Consider the following 13,015-nt stretch of genomic DNA (forward strand, 5'->3'; position numbering starts at 1 on the left):
CTTTGATAATAATCACTCAAAAAAATGATGTTGCAACTTTAACAAAAATTTTCTAGGTGTAAAAAATTAATTAAAACAGATAAATTATTAACAAATACTGTAATACTGCATATATTTTGCACTTAATCAATTTAAATGACAGAAACAGAATTTATATCTGTACTATTAGTGTAATTTAGACAGAAAATTTTTCTGTGGCGTCTATCTTGTTAAGGACAATTATATTTGTGATTAATATTTGGCAATGGGAACTAAATTTTCTAAAAGTATTGCTAGAGTATTGCTGCTATAAATTCTATACGTGACAAACAATATTCTAACAGATACAAAAAGTAGCGATAAATTTTAATTTAGACATCTAGAATTTAGACATCTATCTACACGAGCATAATATTTTTTTAGTGATCCTTGTGTATGTTCCTACATACAGGGAAAGAAATGTAGCCGTTTCAGCGGAGTAAAGTCGAGACGTGCTCTCGCCTCGCTTCATTACTCGCGTCATTATTAGCCCAGACAGGGAGGATGTAACTAGATCAATTAGCCTCGCGAAGATCCGCTCTCGTACGTGCTCTCTCGTACATAATACGCGCATAAGTGTGTCGAAAGTGCGACACGCGGTGGCGGTGGCACGCATCCCATGGAAATCGAATTAGGTTTCGCGGCGCGCACGCGATCCAGCTTGCCTCTACGGCAACGCGACGAGAAGGTGAGAGATACGAAGGCGCGTAGAGTAATCCATTTAAAGTCTGTCTGTCCTAAGTGCACGAGGCGAGGCGAGGCGAGGCGAGGCGAGGCGACACGAATCTCGTGATAACGTGAAACACGCGCGACGGACGCGTCTCTCGCAGCTCGGCGTACAATGGACCTCATTACACGGCATCGTATATAAGATCCCGAAGATGGCTCGGTAATTGAAGAGGCGCGCGTTTAGTCCGCTAAAAGCGACCCATCCACGGATCCATCTCCAGAGAAGCTGAGTGCGCGTCGCCCACGATGAAATTACCCGCCTCGGAACCGCGTTCCCCTCATGCGACGTGTCTCTCAATGAGAATTGTGACCTTCGACATTAGCTTGCACTTAGAGCTTAAACGTTGAATACACAAGTATCGGAAGTCAAGTGTTGTATTGTTCTAAGGAGATAATACACAGCGTAGAGGCGTGAACGCCTCGTGTCTTTCTCTATGTTCAGCATCAATGTAATTGTCGAAAGTGTGAATTTTAGCATATTATGTATATTTAAAGAGTATGCATTGAGAATGTGAGACACACATATTGATTTACGATATAAAAAGCCTTGAAAACTTTTAAAACCGGTTTTATGATAAGAATATTCAAATGTATTCATAAAAGTTTGAACAAATTACTCTTCCGTTATCTTAATCTGGGTAGTGAATTAAAAAACTCAAAACTAACAATAAGAATTTGCGAGAGAATGCAACAGCCAATATAAATTTTTTATATAAAATATATATATAAAATTATAAGCCATAATTTTATAAAACTCTGCAATCAAATACGCAGACTCATGTATTATGTATATATATATATATATATATATATATAGGTAAGCATGCAAGAATTTTAATTTCAATCGAGCAATCAAAAAATCGCGCCGAGAGTGATGCGCGAACCGGGTGAATCTGGCGACCACCCGGAAGTATCGTATGAGGAGTGCGATTACGATAATCACGTCGATGTATCTGTTCGTGGCACGAAAATTAGCTCGTAATTTCAGTACAGGTGTTCCTTATACTCGTCCGTTGGCGGATCATCCCACGCGGATCGCCGAGACTTTCGATCGAAAGACGACTCGCACACACCGTGGTATATTAATAACAGCGATCGTTCTCTCTCTTTGATCGTGTTATTCGTATGTGGAGATCCCACATACACACACACACACACACACACACACACATAAGGAACCCCAAGCCACCGGCGTGGCGGAGGTCCTCTTAAACGGATATTAATTAGCGACAGCCGTTACTCGAACGCACAATAGCTCGAACAAAGGATCAATAAAACGATGATTGAATTATGTACGCACTCGAGAAGGGACAATCGTTACTCGTCCATATGAGCGATGACGATCTGATGGAGAAAATCACGTTGCTGTTTTTTTTTATTCTCGATCATATCATTATAAACTTTTTAAAGTGTGTATATGTTTATAGGTTTTTTATAAAAAATTATTTATATTTTTTATGTGTCTTAAGTTGTCTAAAAATGCATACTTTAAGATATTTAAAAAATATATATTAAATATTTTAAAAAAATCATAGAGAGAGAAAGAGAGATATAGAATTTTCATTAAGCAAAAGTCAATGAAAGAATATAAAATTATACGTAAAGTGTACATATATATATAATTTTTTTATAAAAAATTATTTGTATTTTTTGTGTGTCTTAAGTTGTGTAAAAATTTTAAATACTTTAAAATATAAAATAGATATTTTAAAAAAAGTAAATTAATTAATCATTGAGAGAGGGAGAGAGAAAGAGAGATATAGAATTTTCTTTAAGCAAAAGTCAAAATGTCAATCAGAGAATATAAAATTATATGTAATCCGCGACTATGATTTTGCTTGCTGCACATCCCGTATAACCAATATTAAAATCAATTTCCTTAACTAACAATAAGTTCGTAATCTTATCTTGTTAATAAAGATTTTCAAAATTGTTTTCTCACTGATCGCAAGTATCTTGCGATCATCGTGAAAATTATATAATAATATTCGCAGCATTTTATTCTCGTCACGTTCCGACGACAAATCAATCCCGGTGTCGTTTTGAGTGACAAAAAAAGCATGACAGCGTGCTAATTTGCATGATCGCGCGAAAACGAGACAAATTAAGCGCGCTTTCTCGCCCAGTTCAATTTATGTCCACAAATTTCCCACAGTTGTGACAAAGTCGCTCAGTCCAAGGAAGCGTCTTCTTTATCTTCTCGCTCTTTCTCTTTCTATCCCGCTCTCTTTCTCTCTGTCCCTTTTTTGTGCAGTGCGATGTTCTTCGAGAAAAAGGGCCCGCGACGAAGAGAGTGGGAAAGGAACGAGGGCGCTCTTAATTAATTATTCCGTGGGCGTCGCGCCGCTCAAAATTAAAATCGGTTCATTAAGCGGCGCTACGTGGAATTTTTTCCTAAACCAACGGGAGGAGAGGACGGGAAGCGACGACGGCTACCGGTTTTCTGCTTTCATGAAGGAAGGAAGGGCCACATCGAAGAAGATCGTCGAGCGAGGGAATTCGGTTCGCTCGTTTAATCGAATCGGCAAAAAAAGCGTCTATTCCCTGTTCGGCCTTAATGGCCCCGACGAGGCCACGACGCTTTTCATCCTCGCGCGTAATAAATGCCTCGTTAACGATTGCGAGGAATAATCGAAACTCTCGATTGACGCGAGGCTCGCGCGCTTTTACGACGGTATTGGGAAACGTATCGCCGACACGCATTTAATAACACATAACGGAGTCATATACGATAACTTATTGCATAGTCGATAGTGTCATTATTTAGTTAACGGCTGTACAAAATTCTCGCGGAAGAGGCAAATAAGTATTAAGTTGCGCCGATGTTGCCGCGGAGCGAGAGCCATCGCGCATATTTCACTCTTAGCTATTCTGATGTAAATCAGTTGAAGAGTCGTGTCTGTTAGACGTGTGAGACTTTTACAATGAGCGCTTCAGAATTCCGTCGGTGTGTGGTCAAAAAGAAAGTTGTAAAAATTCTCTTTTAAATTTTCTCTCTATTAAATCAAAATTAAACTAACATCGGATAATTCATCAGACAGGCATGAACCAAATTTTGATCCGTGAAAAAAATTACCTATTAAATTAAATAATATCTTTAAATAAAATAAAAATTCTTGTTATTATTGTATAGAATGAATTTTTCTATATTGCCAATTGCTTCTTATATACATGAAATATATATATATATAACGGTACTTGTTAATTAAGATGTTCGAGATTAGAAATCTTGCACGGATATCTTTTCAGTCAATCAATCGACGATTATGATACCGAATCTAAAATAAGTTTCAATCGGAACGTTTTACAAGGAGTATAAAATACGCTCGCGTGAAATCTACTTGGCTGGAATAACGATTGATATATGCCTATAAACTTAACTCGCGCGCTCACATCTGCTCCGCGGCCGAGCGCTGCAATTTTGTAATAAACTTATCGGACTGATGCGATAATTATCGCGCATCTGGCAAGGCCGATTCGCGTGATTACCGAGAGTAATCCGCAAAAGGGAGGCAACGGGGGGATAAGAGCGGACGGAAACCGAGATGGAGCACCTGTAGGCGCGGGATAACTTCTTGAACGCGCAGCGCGCGGCGCGCGGTAATCGTACAGCCTGCGTTATCTATGGTTCGGGGCCGGCGTGGGTTCCGACCGCAAATGACGGGATAAAAGGGTCCTCGGCACGACAGGATGCAATTACGGCTTTACGTAGCATTACGGAGAGGAGGTACCGACGAGACGCCCAGACACCGCTGCGGCGACTCCATTTAAAGTTTAAGTGGGGCTTAAATTAAAATCTATCTCGTAACGATTACGCGGTGACACTCACGCGATAAATTTCAACTTGCACGGTTATGTACTTTTACGTCATCTTCAGCTCGTTCTTTATTCTGCGATTTGAATTTCCCTTTATCTCGGTTTGCACATGTATAATATATTGTTTTACCACACGTTTTGTTACATGAATTTTTCCTGTTATGTATTTTTTGTTTGAACGTGAAGTATTTATTATATTTTTAATTTTATAAAAAGGAAAAAGTGCGAATATTGTGTGCACAATTGAGGTATTCCAATGTAGACGTCAAAGAGAGAAACGTCGATCATTCTCAATTACCTAAACGAACGCTTTTCGTTACATTTCAAGTTCAGAAAGGAATTCCAAGCACGTAGATACCGCGCACTATACTAATAAAAGGGCCTCGCATACCTGAATGTGTTGGCGATGCGCTCGAGGTGTATGAATCGGCCGTTTGCTTGTGGTACTGGAATTCTTTCCGAGATGAGAAAAAGGAGCTAAAAGAAATGCAGAGAACTTTCAGCAACTTGCTACTCGTATTTTGCTATTCGCTTTCTGCAAATATGTCTAGTAAAAGAGTTTGACATATTTAAAAAAAAACAATTTACTTGAAATTTTTATTAATATGATTAATATATGATATGATTCACAGCTGTATTTTTAAAACCGAATAAAAAAAAAAGAATTGCGTGTTATACGTAGAAAAATCGAATCATTATCTTTCTTCTATAACATTTTATAACGAATGTTACGTGAATGTATCTAAATTATATTTCTTCTCATTTTTTACTAGATACTAGATCAATTTCGATGTGATAAAAAAAGGGGCAGCAATTTTCTCTTCATTATATTAGGCAATTCCGTAGGCATGTTTGTCTAACCACAAATATAGGTTCAAAATATTTTTCCAAGAAATCATGTATAATCAGCCTGTTCAATCTCGAGAAGAAAGTTCATCACGAGAGATTATATATTTACTGAAAAACGAGTTATCTCAATGAAGCGATTTACTTTTCGATTTACTTTCACGATTTAAACTTTGTGTGCAAACAATAAAGTTACATATTTTTTTAATAGAGATAATAAGTATAGAAAAAAATTCTCTGATTTACTTCATTTAAACTTGAAAAAAGTTACATTCTTCTACAAAAATTATATGAGCAAATGTAAAAAATTAGACTAAAGATATATGTCGATGCATATTTTACATGAAACGTAACAATCAACAAGGTTTTCCTGATAAAAGCCAGATCAGACATCTATTCGCGTTTCGATATTTCACGATGACTTTTTTCTTTTTCGAGACAAGAGGTAGATCATCTCTTGCGATTGGTCCTATCGTTTTTTTCTCCGGATAAAATTCAGAAAAGAATGCATCTCTCCTTGTTGGAGCAAAACACTCCCAGACGAGTTTCAAAACTGAAACTAAAACGATATATGCGCGATAGAAAAAAGATTGAAAGATATCAAAAGTTTGAATGTTTGTGTGGTAAATATTTGGAATAAAGGAAAACAGCACGCCCGTCAGTTTGATATCTCGACGTTGACATTGCTTAAAAAAAAATTTTGATGACAAGTTTGTCAAAAAAAAATTCTTTATCTTCTTGTTTAAACGGAAAAAGTGTACAAAGAGTTAAAGCTTTTAAAATAATGAGAAAAAACTTTTAAAACAATAATAACACTTTTTATGAAATTTTTAAAAGAAATTCTTTTGAAAAATCAACTTTTCAAATGCACAATTTTTTCTTATATCACAATATATTATATTTCTTATATTATTTTTATATTTCCTTTACTAATTTTATTTTTTTAAATATACTCATTTAAATAAAAATAATGATACTAATAAAAATATTTTTAATATTATACATACATATATTATTACAATATCTCTATATGTTTTTTAAAAGAAAATAAAATCTTTTGAGAAAATCGACTTTACATATCTTCTTTTCTATCTAAGTAAAAAATAAAAAAATGCTACTAAATTTTCTTTAATCATATTCCGCAAAGAGTTAATTTATTTGAGATAGGTTTAAAGTTTCAGTGTTTGCTTTAGCAACACTTTATTTTCATGCGATTATATTGATTTATGATAAGTGTAAAAATCACGCTCCATCTGGATTATTATAAGTCGCGAGATTCAGTCAAAGTTAATTAATTTCGGCCCAGGTCCGAAAACACTTTAATTCGCCCCTAAGTGCCGGCGGTAAGCGCCGGAGGACTCACCGATACTACTTCGATTGATCGTTAATTGCGGCGATCATCTTTACGAAAACAACTCCAGGCACTGACGTGGGCCAACTACGGCTTAATAACAGGAACCGATCGTAGAATTTCATACGGTGGCTGAGCGTGGTTATTAACTATCGGCAGGTTATCCGATCAACCCGATACACTTTAGCAGCCAACTCCGGATTCAACAATCTTATTCATCGATCAAACTTTGCATAAATTGAATTATCATAAATCACCAGAGATTTCAACCAGCGCGTAATGAAAGCATTAAGAAAATACTATCGATCTTGGAGCTTAGTAAATTTGAGTATGACTCTTACATAATTGTTGAATGTAATGTAACAATATTTAATTAATTGATATGATTATAAATAATTATATATTTTGTAAAAAAAAAAAATTTTAAACAAGAAATTTTATGAAAGCTAGTAATGCGTTTGAAAAATTTTTTATTCTAACGAGGAAAATGTGGACATTTTGAAAACAACAGTATATTTTGAAAAATATAGAATTGCGATTGAGAGATAGGTTTAAAAACACATCAGTCCCTTATATCCCATTTCCGGTAGAGAAATAAACTCTGGTAACGAGAATATATAGAAAAGTATACAAGGCTATAAACTGGATTACGATTGAAAGAAAGAAGCATTCGCTCCTGATGATTTGTCCGGAAACAATAACTCGCTCGCATCTTGTGTTTCAGTCGCCGTTGGTTTGCTCAACACGAAATTCTTAAGCGATAACAACTTATTTAAGAAGATTTTTCACCTGATAAGAATGAAATTAGATGAAGTAGTTAAGAGATAATGTTACAAAAAAACCTTTAGAGAGCACATTATTATGTAGAACTCTTTAAACGTTATTTCATATTTTAAAAATGTATGTATTGCCATTTTGTCAAAATCTAATTAACACAAATATATACATACGCACAATTTTTTTAAAATACAAAATATCTCAATACCACTATTTTTTAAATTATACTCTGACAAATTTTTTAATAGACCTTTTTTTCACTTTTTATCCACTAATATATTTCAACCTTAATTACACGCTTGCTATCTTAAATGAAAACAAAACCCCTTTTCTTTTCTCCCTTTCGCTGGTTAATCGATTAAAGCGCACTAATTTGTGCGGCGCATAAATCACAACAGCAAGTCCATAAACAGAATACAACGACGTCAGCATCCGAGTGAGAGAGAAGAAAGACAAAGAGTGCGCCGAATGGCGGAAGAAGGGTCGCGGTAAAGAGTGTCGCGAGCAGAAAATAAGGCACGCTTCTCGCAATTCAAGATACGCGGGATTATTGGGTCGAGAGAGAGTCTATGAACGCGCGAAGGGTGGATCGTTAAAACTGCAAGCTCTCCACGTTGATTCCACCCCTGGCGTCTGCATCGCGTTCCTCCCTGCGCGTTTTCAATTATTCCGTTATATTTTCAAGACGTCATGAAATAGGCCGGTCGGTGCTCGAGTAGAAGAAGTTATGACACGATTCTTGCCGGAATGTCTCCCTTAGCACCTCAGGAATTCAATGCACGATGCGTCGATAGAGAAATTATCAAGACATTGATAACCAACAATATTAATACATTTTTCTAGATTTATTGAGAATTAAAAATATATTTTAATATACAAGAGCATTTCAATAAATAAAGCAACAAGACCTGTATTCTTATTGAATCACAAATCTTGTTATCTTTTATTTATTTAAATTCCCTTATTTATATATATTACAGAAGTGTAAATTTCACGATGTAACTGTTTAATAAAAAATAAGAAATAAGACGATATAAAGTTAGAGGATAAAGTATCCTCATAACATTATACTGCATTTCTTGAATGTAATTATATTTCCGAGAAAATCTTTGTGTAATTTATTGCTTAACCAATAAAAGATCTCCTATTCATTATCTTTTTTGTGCTAATGAACTAACTTTGAAAGAAAATTTTGTGCGCGCATACACACACGCAGCAAGATTCACGAATTAAAAACATTTAATCCTTGTAGCACGAAGAACACTTATATATAGATACTATTCTAAAACTTTTAATTTCACAAGTATTATATCTTTGTTTACAATATAAAATTTTAACATTCTTTTTAAAGATTTAATTAATATAACAATATATCTTAATAGTATGATCTTTGGTATCTAATTAAATTAATTTTTCGTGACATGACAACTATTTTGATACAAACTAATTTGAGACAGATTAATTAGCTGCAACTACTTTTTTCGTACAAAAATAATCAAAAAATTTATCGAATGGAATTCCATTTAAGTTCAAACAGCGAAAAGAGTTGAAATTACAAAAGTATTCTAATTCATTTTTTACACATGCACACATACATACAAATATGTACGTAAAATGTATATACGTATGTATATGCACATAACTACTTTTTTCACATAGGTATATGGAACATTATTTTAACGAATATGAAATATACCGTAAAACTTTTAGCCGGAATAAAAAATAGATTCAAAATTCAGGTTGAGTTATTTCAAAGAGATATGTGCAAAAAATTCTAAACTTTTTTTAATTTGCGGATTATCGAATTTTTTTTTGCGAACGGAATTTGACACAAAATTTCTGAAATCTGAAATTTAAATTTACAAAGTTTCAAATTTTTCCAATTACAAATCATCGAGACTACCTTGTTGAATCGAGCTGGCAACGCAACGCAACACAAGGAGGTTCGGAAACGGAATGAGAGAAGCCGAGGACCGTTGTCCGATAACGAAGACGACCCCCTCGAGACGCGTTGCTTCCACAAGTCGGATGAATAATCTCGGGACTAATTATCGCGATAAGTACGGAAGGAGCCCTGGTACGCTTCGTTGTTTCACGAAATTGCGTAATGTTAACGAGCTGTGTGGCTGCGCGCTGCGCAACGTTCGATGCTTCAATCGCAGAAATACCTGAGATGTCTACCCACAGTTACCGAGATAATATGTATGGACATTGCACTTGTGCTAGGCGGTAACGTTTATTACCTTGCAGCAATGCGTAATTAAAGTAGGATAGATGGCATTTAAGGCATACCGATTCCGACGCTAGTGGCATTATCGCTCTCTGTTGAAAGAACGTTGTGATTTAACCGAGTAAGATCTTTGCTTATTAATTGATTTGCATGCACGTATTCATATGCAGTTATGACAGTCGACGTTCCTAACTAATCATTCATTCTTGCATAAGTAAACTTATGTATATAAGTTTTTATTTCCGAGAAAAAAGGATAATTGAAATCAATCAATTTGAGGGATAAGTAAAACTGTTAAAACTACTCTCTTTCTCTTTCTCTCTTTTTTTCATAATTATTTTTCAAAATAAAAAAAAAATTGAAAAAGGTAGATTTTTAAATTAAGCTTGTAAAAATTTTTTAATTGATGTCTTGTACGTGAAAAATAATACATATACCTCTCTCTCTCTCTCTCTCTCTCTCTCTCGCTCTATATATATATATATATATATATATATATATATCTTTCTAATTTTAACTAAAAGTGTATTTTGTACATTTCATGTAAATTGTATATTTTAAATGAAATTATTTTAATTATTTGCTAAAGCTTTGTAAGTGTAAGATCTTGGTGCGTAAATTGTGTTATTTTTGTAATATTTTCTCGGTATGTCTGAGAAAATATCATGTGAAAAATGCAAAATATAATACATACTGACCTCCTTCATATCCTCGCTTTAAGAAAAAGATGAAAAGATGTACTTCAACGTTATTATTTTCACGCAACACGTAAGTTGAACATAATGAAGGAGATTTCTTTTCTTAAAATAATTGCGGCTGCGTCGAACTCTAATTACGATTACGGCATTTTAATGACGATAATATCGGACGATTAATGTAGAATTGCAGAGGGAAAAGAAATCTCGCGTATGCGAGAAAACAGAGAAAAATGTTGGAGACAGAAAGAGAAGAGAAAGAAAAAAAAGAAAAAAAGAAAGAAAGAAGAGGATTTAAAGAAAACGATAGAGTCATAAAATAATGGCGCGTCTCGTGTCGCTCGCTGACTAAAATTACTCGCGTTCCTGTTTCAGTGTGCAACTGCAACCTCCACGCGAGAAAGTGCAGATTCAACATGGAGCTGTACAAGCTGTCGGGCCGTGTCAGCGGAGGCGTTTGTCTGCAGTGCCGGCATTTTACGGCAGGAAGGCACTGTCATTACTGCCGTGAAGGTTACTACAGGGACCCGGCCAGACCGATCACGCATCGTAAGGCCTGCAAACGTAAGTGCCCCCGACCGGCAATTACATGTAAATCCAACAAAGACACACCACGCGACGTACCGAGCAATTACGCGCGCCGAGGAAACCCCATGCGATTATTCGCGTGCTCGTGGCACGCTTAATTACGCAAGTGACGGGACCGTCGAACTTGCCGGAGCCACGTCGTGTCGCGTTATTAGATAATAACGATAATAACGTACACGGGGATTTCTAATGTTTCATCTCGATGCACATGCGTTAAAATACTAACAAAGCGGCACGTTTGTCGAGCTAATTAGAAGATCCTGCGAGGTCCGAGCGTTTTTCTCATCACGCAAAACGATTCGCGCTTTCAATTCTACGCAAGAGAGAGATAATTAAGAATCTTCAGGACTCTTTTCGCGAAAGAAGGAGCCTAAATAATTTCCACTTTTTATGACGATTTATTTCAATAATAATAATAATATTCTTAAGCACTCGTCTCTATATTATTTTAGAAATAAAAAGACAATAAAAAATAATAATAATAAATAAAAATACAAATATTATCTTTTATTTATATTTATTCATTGCAACTTCTTCTTTTACTGCAATAGAGAAATCTTTTAATCCGCTATGATTTACGCGGAATTTAATCGGGAATGAGCGACAGTGATCGACGTGTCGGTGAAGAGAGAAAACTAGGAGACGACGCGGCTTTTCTCCGATTGGAAATTAGTGTTTCTTCCAAACCGCGCTATCGGGAGAGGCTCAGACCATTACCATTCGTCTCAGTCTTTCCGCGGTACTATTACAAAGTGGTTACCAGCTGAGCAACCCCCTAATCTCGGTGCATTCAATTTATATACATTTGTCTAAGCCTACGTGAACCGCCGCGGGGATAACGATCTCCCGGTGTGAGAAAGCGCGCGTTCATCGTAAACGCAGTACCACGTAAAAGTGAGCATCCGAGAGTATAGTGCATCCCGTGTATAGGTCATTCGTAACTGTACGGCGAGCCATGCTTGTCGGTTTAACCACGATGTACGAATACCGGGTGTAACGGCGCGCGTGTAATGCCGTCATAAATCAGGAATCTGTCCCAAACGCGCGAGACTTTGAAAAGGGTACTTTGAAAGGGAGCCCTTGGAAACTTGGCGAATTACTCTTTCGGTTCAAACAGTAATTCCATCACAGCATGTTCATGTCACGATTCTTCAACATCATCTTCTGCTAATACATTTCCTCGAAACGTTTACACGCAACAGAAGATTGTATTAAAATAAACTGCCTTTAATAAGTCGCGTGACGTTGCTGTTGCGTGGAATTTGCGTGGAATTTTTCGCCATGCGCTTCTTTACGATTTTTTTGCAACAACTTTCCGTCGTAGACATGAAATACTCAGCGAACGCGTTTTACGCGATTAACTATGTATGTCACCGGCCAACTCGCGCATATTCTCGAACGGAGACTCAACTTGAGTCGCGAGGTTAATTAACTCTTTGCGGTCTGACACGTTTTTAATGTGTCGACCGGCATTTATGCTCGCTGCGAGGATCAGTTGTAAAGGAGAAACACACGCACTAGCGTGCGGTAAAAATTTTACTTGAGACTACCACGTCGTTCGGAGGTGTCGAACACAATTCCGGCGCCATGAAATATTTTATGACTTTTTCAGATACACGTGTAAGCTACAAAAAAGAATTACTTTCCTTTTCAAATTATGTACGCTAGTTGTTATATTGTTACTTTATTGTTGACTGTGAGTCAGTATTTTTTTCTATGATGGAAATGGAATATTTGCATTACTTCAAAGTATTACATCGTGATGATTGAGTGAACAAATTATCAAGAAATAACTGTAATAATAAGAATATAAAATTCAATCGAGTTGTCGTGATACAGAAGGATGTAATATTTTTATACATGTGCATTATATAATTAACGGGCTAAAATTCTAAAATGTTAACCGATGCATGGTCGGGCCTACCTCGCTCTCTCTCTCTCTCTCTCTCTCTCTCTCTCACTCAC

The 13,015-nt window shown here is 36.0% G+C and overlaps 2 protein-coding genes across 4 annotated transcripts in view; one reads left to right on the forward strand and one right to left on the reverse strand.

Annotated features, from left to right (window-relative positions):
* The window catches only part of LOC140668705 (netrin-1), a 184,152-nt gene that overhangs the window by 77,750 nt on the left and 93,387 nt on the right, over positions 1-13,015 (forward strand). For both annotated transcript variants that reach the window (XM_072897951.1, XM_072897953.1), the window contains exon 2: positions 10,838-11,026. In XM_072897951.1, the coding sequence (XP_072754052.1) occupies positions 10,838-11,026 (189 nt within the window). The remainder of the gene's footprint in view (positions 1-10,837; positions 11,027-13,015) is intronic.
* The window catches only part of LOC140668707 (uncharacterized), a 122,499-nt gene that overhangs the window by 56,593 nt on the left and 52,891 nt on the right, over positions 1-13,015 (reverse strand). Inside the window, exon 3 of one of the 2 annotated variants that reach the window (XM_072897957.1) lies at positions 4,955-5,040. The exons of the other annotated variant lie outside the window; for it this stretch is intronic. Within the exon in view, the coding sequence (XP_072754058.1) occupies positions 4,955-5,040 (86 nt within the window). The remainder of the gene's footprint in view (positions 1-4,954; positions 5,041-13,015) is intronic. 2 annotated transcript variants of the gene reach the window in all.

Source organism: Anoplolepis gracilipes, chromosome 8, assembly GCF_047496725.1.
Source record: "Anoplolepis gracilipes chromosome 8, ASM4749672v1, whole genome shotgun sequence".
Classification (NCBI taxonomy): domain Eukaryota; kingdom Metazoa; phylum Arthropoda; class Insecta; order Hymenoptera; family Formicidae; genus Anoplolepis; species Anoplolepis gracilipes.